Source organism: Dryas octopetala, chromosome 2, assembly GCF_963921425.1.
Source record: "Dryas octopetala chromosome 2, drDryOcto1.1, whole genome shotgun sequence".
In the NCBI taxonomy this organism is placed as follows: Eukaryota; Viridiplantae; Streptophyta; class Magnoliopsida; order Rosales; family Rosaceae; genus Dryas; species Dryas octopetala.
The window spans coordinates 267,951-276,396 of record NC_141367.1 but is presented as its reverse complement, the minus strand read 5'-3'; the positions used below and the strand labels follow the sequence as shown (position 1 = coordinate 276,396).

General features: G+C 39.6%; 1 protein-coding gene across 1 annotated transcript; it reads left to right on the top strand.

The window, feature by feature from the left end:
* Window positions 1-990: 990 nt before the first annotated feature.
* ROS3 (RNA-binding (RRM/RBD/RNP motifs) family protein) lies at window positions 991-3,683 on the top strand. The gene is made up of 4 exons (XM_086232754.1): window positions 991-1,263; window positions 1,399-1,623; window positions 1,793-2,170; window positions 2,315-3,683. The coding sequence occupies exons 1-4, from the start codon at window positions 1,042-1,044 to the stop codon at window positions 3,440-3,442; spliced, it is 1,953 nt and encodes a 650-aa protein (XP_086088880.1). The 5' UTR covers window positions 991-1,041; the 3' UTR covers window positions 3,443-3,683.
* Window positions 3,684-8,446: the final 4,763 nt, after the last annotated feature.

Genomic DNA, 8,446 nt, shown 5'->3' with positions numbered 1-8,446 from the left:
GTTATGATTTTTGTCATATAGTTTATAAATTGTTGCAATTTAATAACATATTAGCATTTTTGTTCATTAAATCATCAAATTTATTGTGCTTTTGGTCATGTACTTTACAAACTATTTTGATTTAAAACCTTAGAGTTAAAACTTAATATAAAACCGACAAACCATAACTTGAGGAAGAAGTAAAAATGCACTTCTGAACACTCGAAAATGACCGCTGATCGAGCGCTCGGTATCTGGTATGTGTGAAAAAAATAGAAACTAATGGACCAATATTATGTAACATGAAATAATATTATTGGACTTTAGTTAAAATTTTAAAAGTCATAAGGCTTTAATCAATAAATTGTAAAATTAAAAGATCTGAATGGAAGTTTCCCTTTAATATATTAGATGATTACTATTCATTAAAAGTTTAAAACATAAACTTGTTGTCTTCCCCGATCAGTTTGAGCCGCCGCCTCTCTCTCTCTCTCTCTCTCTCTCTCTCTCTCTCTCTCTCTCTCGTCACTCAATCTTTTTCTCGCCGTCGCTTAGTCGTCGAATAACCAAACCAAACTGAACCTGTCGGTTTTGCCTAGACACGGTTTGATTTCAATTCTAGCAATGGCCATTTCGACATGTTCGGTTTGTTGTTTTCGCTTACTGGTTCGATTAATCGAACCGTGTGCACCCTTAGTCTTTGTAGCGAGAGTGAGATCTGAGAGTGATTTTTACTTTGGAAATGTAAAAAGGACATTTCCAAAGTCAAAGATGGTCAAAAAGTATCTAACGGTAGGGGGTGTGTGAGTAATTTTTGAAACTTAGGGGGTGTGTAAATAATTTCGGCAAACCTGAGAGGGTGTAAGTGAAATTGCCTATTTATTTGATTTTGGGGCCGTGTGGGCCGAAGATTGAGAAAAGGTGGTTTTTGTGGCGGGAGTGGGCTCTGAGAGTGGGCCCAAACTGAAGGCTAGGGTTTTGTTCTGGTAACTGAGTGACTGAGAGAGAATTTATGAAGAAGGAAGAAGAAGTGAGTAGTGATTGAGAAATTGGCAGAGAAAGATGGAAGAAGAGAGAGATGAAGGAGAAGGAGAAGGAGAGAGGATCCTCCGGATATATGTTGGGGGATTGGGAGAGAGCGTGACGGAAGACGATCTGCAGAGGATGTTTGGCGGAGGAGGAAGCGTGGAGGGAGTGGACATTATCAGAACCAAAGCTCGCAGCTTTGCCTACGTCGATTTCCGGCCTTCGTCCGACAAGTCCCTCGCCAAGCTCTTCACCACGGTTATCTTATTGTCTTTTCTTTCTCTTTTTTCTAATTTAATTTTTATCATGTTTGATTTACTAAAGTTTAGGGGTTTAATTTCATGTTTCATGTACTGAAGTAGCTATGTTATATGTATGTATATACAATTACAGTACAATGGGTGCGTGTGGAAGGGAGGGAAGTTGAGGCTCCACAAGGCTAAAGAACATTATTTTGTTCGCATGAGACGAGAATGGGCTGAAGATGCAGCAGCAGCAGCAGCTCAACTTCCACTTCCTGCAGATGCAGATGATATTGATGATAAGCCCAAGTCCAAGCTCACCCAAGAACAACAAAACACCAAGCAGCTTCGGATTTTCTTTCCTACACTAAGAACGGTAATTAATTAATGCCTCCCTCATGTGCTCCCTTCTGTTCTTGCTTGCTTGTGTTTCGGACAATATAATATAATTAATGATTATGTATGTATTTATTGTATGTAATTTGTATATATGTGCTTAATTCTTCAACTCAAACTCAACTGCATGTCTGCATATATAATATTAGGTGAAATCCGTGCCTTTTAGTGGAACTGGCAAACACAAATACAGTTTTCAACGTGTTCAAGTTCCTTCTCTCCCCATTAATTTCTGCGATTGTGAAGAGCATTCTGTTTCTGTTTCTTCTCACCCTGCTGCTCAACAAAGCAACCAATTATGTCATGTGATCAATGAGCATGAGCTTAATATAATGAATAAAGTAATGGAGAAGCTCTTCCAAAAGGAAAATGTTTCTGTTTCTGTTTCTGATTCTGATCAACAACACCATGAGGAGCTACTGCATCTTGATGATACTGCAGCAGCGGATGAGGATGAAGAAGATAACCTCATAATTAATGTTGTGACAAAAAACCAGGACAAGAAGGAAAAAAAATCAGAGTTTCAGGTATGTATATACATAGATAGCTTTATGTTCAACTGCCTCAAGTCAGTTTACTACTAAACTCGTGTTTTCTTTCTTTTTTCTCAAGCTCTACAGTACATATTTCTAGTATCACTTCTTTATCATTTTGCTGTATTTGATAACTAGGAATTATTATCCAGTGGGACAAAAGATTCGAAAGAAAATGTGTTTAAAGCTCAGAAGAATATCAATGGCCCTCCTAAGAAAAAGAGGAAATCCCTTCTTGACGATAACAACAATCAAAATGAATTTGAGCCTGCCATCCATGATGGCAAGAAAAATTTGAATACCCATTCAAATGAGTCGGGACAGCTATTTGGAGCTCAACCAGATCAACCAGAGTTAAGTGTCCAACAATCAACTGCCCCTGTTTCATGGTCTCAGAAATCTTCATGGAGACAACTTGTTGGTCATAGGAGCAATAGTGGGTTCAGCGTCTCACATATACTGACAGGCACTGCTTCTTCTACTGACCAAGCACAACCAAAATCTGGTGGTTTGGAAGTGCCCCATTCTGAAACCGACAACCAGGACTTGGCAAGCATTGGAAACTTAGAAGGCCACCTCTGTGAGATGGAACTGGTGGAGGGGTGTGTAGAACCTCAACCTACCAAGTCATTTGCAGATTCAAATAAGTCGGGTAGAGGTGCTTCTAACAATGACAATGAGGACTTGGCAATCAATGGAAACTTGGAGGGCCACCTCTGTGAGATGGAACTGGTGGAGGGGCATGTAGAACCTCAACCTACCAAGTCAATTGCAGAATCAAATAAGTCGGGCAGAGGTGCTTCATGGCGCCAGAAATCATCATGGACACAATTGATAAATGAGAATGCTGCTACTTCATTCAGCATAAAACAAATTCTGCCAGGTATCACTTTCGAGCAGAAAGTGTTCCCAAAGCCCAAAGTTGCAGATGTCGTGAGCTCCACTGAAGGCAAGCTTAAGGAGATAGTAAAACAAGATAATAATAAATTTACTAGAGGTGGATCTTCTTCCATGGGAATTGGAAAAGGCAGCGATGCTTTATCAAGTGCTCCAGTAGAGAATCAACAGACTGTTGTGGGCAATGACGGTGCTTGTGACCCAGATTTGGAGAAAATTTTTGATTTAACACCAAAGCAAGCATCTGCAGGAACTGTTGAGATAAGTGAAACTTGCTCATTTATGAGGAGTGCTGCTTCACTGAAAGAATGGGCGAAAACTAAGGCTGCTCTAAGTGGGTCGCTGAAGAAAAAGAATATTGAGAATTAGATGCATTGACCACTTACAGTTCCTGAAGAATGATACTACTGCAATCCAAATTTGCAAAGCAACAGCCTCAAATTTGGACCAATTTGTGTTTTATTTGGAACTCGGCCTTGTTCTTCTAATTTTTGGCCTTGGAATGGTTACTGTTGTATGTATTTCTGTTTTGGAAGTTTACTGAATATACTTATTATGACTATTTTTTGGTCGAAACCTATATTTCAATCTCTAAATCTGCTTTTTTTTTTTTTTTTCTTTCTGTTTTCTCTGGTTAAGTGAATAGAAGGTGTGAATAGCAGAAAAAAAAAAAAAAAAGTTTAAAAGAGAGAAACTCAATGATGCTAAACAATCAAAATTACCTCGGTAACAAAAAACAAATCAAAATTACCCCCAAGTAAAGAGGAAATCCTACTAATAGCCAACATAAACAAAGACTGACTTTCTTTAACACTTCAGATTTTTGTCTAGGAAAGTTTGGTTTCATATGGACTTATCAATTATGTAAATTTTTAGAGACTTGTTTTACTCGTATATTTTCTTCCAACAGCTCTCCCATACCAAAGTTGGAGAGTTTCAGTTTGCAGAGAAATTGATTACCTTTGGAGAAGGGGAAGTGACCTATTTATATGAGAAGAAATTAAATATTTAAGTATCACGATCTACACTTGAATCTGTGCTTATGTGATATAAATATGAAGGATGAGGGGTTTGAATGGCGAGAGTTTGGTGTCCGTTTGGTGAAAGAGTGGCCGGGTTGTGCGCAAGCAAGAGTCATTCAATTATTTGGCAGTTTCGAGGTCTTCTGGTTGGAATTTGGAAAATCTAAAAATATTAGTAAATTCAAGAGGTCAAAATAAGTCCAACGCAACTGATGGTTTGTCAATTGGAGTTCAAATGAATTATTTATGGGTCATTATGACTCATTGTGCAGAATGATGTTTCCTCCTAGCTAGTTTGTGAGAAAAGGCTCAAAATGCTCTTTAGGGGTAAGACATGATGTTAGGCTCTCCACTATCCCAGCACCAAGCACCTATGGGGCACTAAGAATACTTTAGCAACCTTTGGAGACCTTGGTGTTCATTCACTTTTATTGTTGTTGATGCAAAAATTCGTAAGAGAGATGCAACAACTTAGGATGAATGATCTGGCTAATTAGAAGCCTTGCTGGATGATGATTAGGATGATGACTAGGATGATGACTTGTGATGATCAAGATTTATTGGATTGTTGGTTGAAGCTGATGAGATCTTCCTGCAAACACGAAATCAAAAGAGATAGACCGGTGTGGTACCAGCCAAATACGCTTCAATGATGAAGTCCGTGAAATGTATTTGATGGTGTTTGAGGAAGAACAAGCAAGAACAAAGCAAGAAATTGGGAGAATATGAAGAACAATGTAAGATATTCTGGCTTATTCTCAACTGGTTGTGTGTGTATTTGTGAGGATTTTGTGAACAATTTGTGAACCCCTTTTTTGTGGCTATATGTGTGTATTTATAGACAAAGAAGAGATAAATATGATATTTACTTGATTGAAGATGAACAATGGAGAAGAGGCCACATCCTAAACTCTGAATAGTGCTATGCACAGCTGCCCAGCATCTTTGCATTGAATGCAAAAGGAGACTTTAGGAGTTAAGCCTTACCCTAGCTATCCCATATGGAGTTAATGTGTCAGAATCCATAGGGTGTCAGAGTATAGACACTTGAGTATGATTGAAGATATTCTCGGAAGCTTCCCCAAGAGCGGTGGAATGTATGGTCGATCCAAACTGGGTGTCCACTTCATCATGGATTTCTCCAAAAGTAGAGAAACAGTGTTGATCAGTTCGGATTAGCGGGGGGCAGTCCCTAGGCCAAGCCGAACACATGTCATTCGTGAATCTCTCATGTATGAGGCAGTCAAATGTGCCAGATTGGAAAGTAGGGCATTGGACCGAGCCGAGCCCAATGATCGAGGTGATCTGGTGGTTGCAAGATTGTCAAAGCAAGTCTGATCATGATCGGTCATTGGGCCGGGCCGAGCCGAACCAATGGTCGAGGTGATCCAGTGGTGTCAATATTGTCAAAGAAAGTCCGATCATGATCGATCATTGGGCCGGGCCGAGCCGAACTAATAGTCAAGGTGATCCGGTGGTGTCAAGATTGTCAAAGCAAGTATGATCATGATTGGTCATTGGGACGGGTCGAGTCGAACCAAATGGTCGAGGTGATCCAGTGGTGGTAAGATTGTCAAAGCAAGTCTGATCATGATCGGTCATTGGGTTGGGCCGATCGAAACCAATGGTCGAGGTGATCCGGTGGTGGCAAAATTGTCCCAGCAAGTTGGATCATGATCGATCATTGGGCTGGGCCAAGCCGAAACAAATGGTTAAGGTGATTCGGTGGTGGTAAAAGCGTCCAAGCCAATCCGATCATGATAGTTCGAGGGTCGAGCCGAACTAAATGATCGAGGTGATCCGGTGGTGGCAAGAGCATCCAAGCCAGTTCGATCATGATTGGTTCGGAGGCTGAGCTGAAGTGATAAGGTGACTGGGGTGGCTGACCAGATCAATTGTTGACTGGTCAAGGTGCCACGTAGGATCTCTGAGGCGGTGGACTAGAAATTCTGAGCCGAGCCAGACATATGACTTTGTAAATGTCTCAAGTGTGTAATGATCATCGTCTAGCCGAGCTGAAGACTAAAGTGATGTTTCAAGTTCTAATAGGATGTTTGATGGTTGAGCTGTGAGCTGAGTTGTCAAGTCTGTCAGAAAATCATGTCAAGTGCACTTGAGTATGACGGTTCGTCTCAACTTGATCTTCTAGAATGGCAGTGGGAAGCCGAGCCTATTCGAACACATATGCCTCCTTATATGTCGATGTGATACCCACAAATGATCGGATCAGACGTGGATGTGCCGGGTTAAATTGATCAGGTGATTGGTGTAGAGATTCTTTCAAGTGTAAACCAGCTGTGACTGGAGAAAGATGATCCCCAAATTCGAGCCGAACTGATGGTGTCCGAAAAAGATGATCTCTCGAATTCTTAGTGGATCCCAATGTAGGTTCAGATCACACATGGTAACCTAGAGGTAAGAGCTGATCTGAGATGTGCATGTTGTTGGCATTGCTGAGCTGACATGATGACATAGATGGCTGGGTCTGATCAAGTTGACCGATGAAAAGTTAGAGCAAAAGTGAGACATGGCATGCCATGTGTTGATTTGTGATTGGCCATTGAATCTATGTGAATTTATCGACAAACAATTGTTTATATTATTAGGAATACATGAAAAAAATTTATAATGATCAAGCACACTTCCTTTAATTGTTCTTATATATTATATTAAATTCACTGCCCCTCATATTATTGTGCATTTTATATATAAATAATTGTTGATGTTTGTAAATTAGTTTATATCATGGCTTAATTATTATTAGACATTTATTATGATACAACTTTAAAGCTCGATTCATATTGTCTCGAAGTCAATTATAATGCATGTATGCATATATTGTTATATACTTGTTTATATATATAACTCACAACTCTAACTTTACATATGTCGTATAATTTGATTCTTATTGTACACTTGCTTGGTCATTCTCTTATTACTATTCAATTAATATTTGTTATTTTTATTCTTTATTTTATGATTTTAATTTGTGTATTTATGTGATGAATATTATCAATTATCAGAACCTTTAGTTCCTTGATCCCCATGAAATTGATTGAGGGACAAAAGTTCCTCAATCCTAAATTATATGAGGGTTATAAGTTCCTCATTAAATCTGGACCTATAGTCCCTTGATCCCTTTTGCTATTATGACTAATTAAGTATTTTCATGGACTTACATATTGAAGAAATTTAGGTATTCATTCTAAAATTAATTGGCAATAGGAGGAGTAAGTCAAGACTTTTATAAGTCATTATGCAAGGTTATATTTTTCTAATGTGGGACAACACTCCACATTCTTACACATATCCCGAAGCCAAAAGCTTGCATAAATAAAATATGAAAGTAAAAGATTATTGGATCCCATATTTTGAACTAATATTTTCACGTCATTTATTATCATGGATATGATAGATTACTTCTTTTCATGTAGTGTCCAGAGAGAAGTCAAACCTCACAAACTTGAGTTCGTTGTCCTTGATATCACTGGCAATAACTACTTATCGTGGATCCTTGATGCCAAAATCCACTTGAATTCTAAGGGCATAGGAGAAATAATCCAAGAAGGGAATGAAACGTCTCTACAAGACACAGCAAAAGCTATGATATATTTGCACTAGGGGTGGGTTCGGTACGGTTACCAAACTGAAAACCTCAAACCGTGTACCGACCGAACTCCCTTTGGTTGGCCATTTTGGTTACCTAGACTGGTACCGAAATGTCGGTAAACCGGCACTTGGTTGGATCGGCATTCTCGGTCAGCTCGGCTCGGAATGGGCATTGACCGACATGGTGGTGGGTTGAGCGGTGGTCTGATAAGAGGATCAAGAACATACCAGGTTAGCCGGAAAACTAGCAGAGAAATCGACCTTTTAAGCCTTCGATCTGCCACTTACGGTGGTCAGACGAACAACCCAAACACATCGAAAGACTCAAGCCGACGAGATGAGGCTCTGGGTACCAACCACGAGTCACGACGACGCCGAAATCGCAGAGTTCGTCGGAGAAGACGACCGGCCTTGACTGGGTTTTGGGTTTTCGGAATCTTTGGGTGATCTGAGGATAAGGGGAGAGAGAGGAAACAAGGGGAAGATTTTCTAGGGTGGTCTCGTTGCCACCTAAGGCCGAATGACGGCAATTTCGCCAGTCAATGCTCGGCGTGAGTAAAGAGAGCATCGAGGGAGATGAGAGAGAAATTAGGATTTTTTTTTTTAAGCCTTTGAGAGAGAATGAGAATTAATTTCTGATTTTGGGGGTTTGGTGTTTTGGGATATGGGATTTGGGGTTTGGGTTTAGAGTTTTTACTTTAAATACATTTATATATATAATACATTTCTATACCCTAAAATA

Bases quoted from the DNA above. Each gene is read 5' to 3' on its own strand.
- ROS3 (XM_086232754.1), top strand. From the start codon at position 1,042: ATGGAAGAAGAGAGAGATGAAGGAGAAGGAGAAGGAGAGAGGATCCTC. The intron at 1,264-1,398 runs GTTATCTTATTG...ATACAATTACAG, and splicing joins TCGCCAAGCTCTTCACCACG to TACAATGGGTGCGTGTGGAA. The intron at 2,171-2,314 runs GTATGTATATAC...TTTGATAACTAG, and splicing joins AAAAAAAATCAGAGTTTCAG to GAATTATTATCCAGTGGGAC.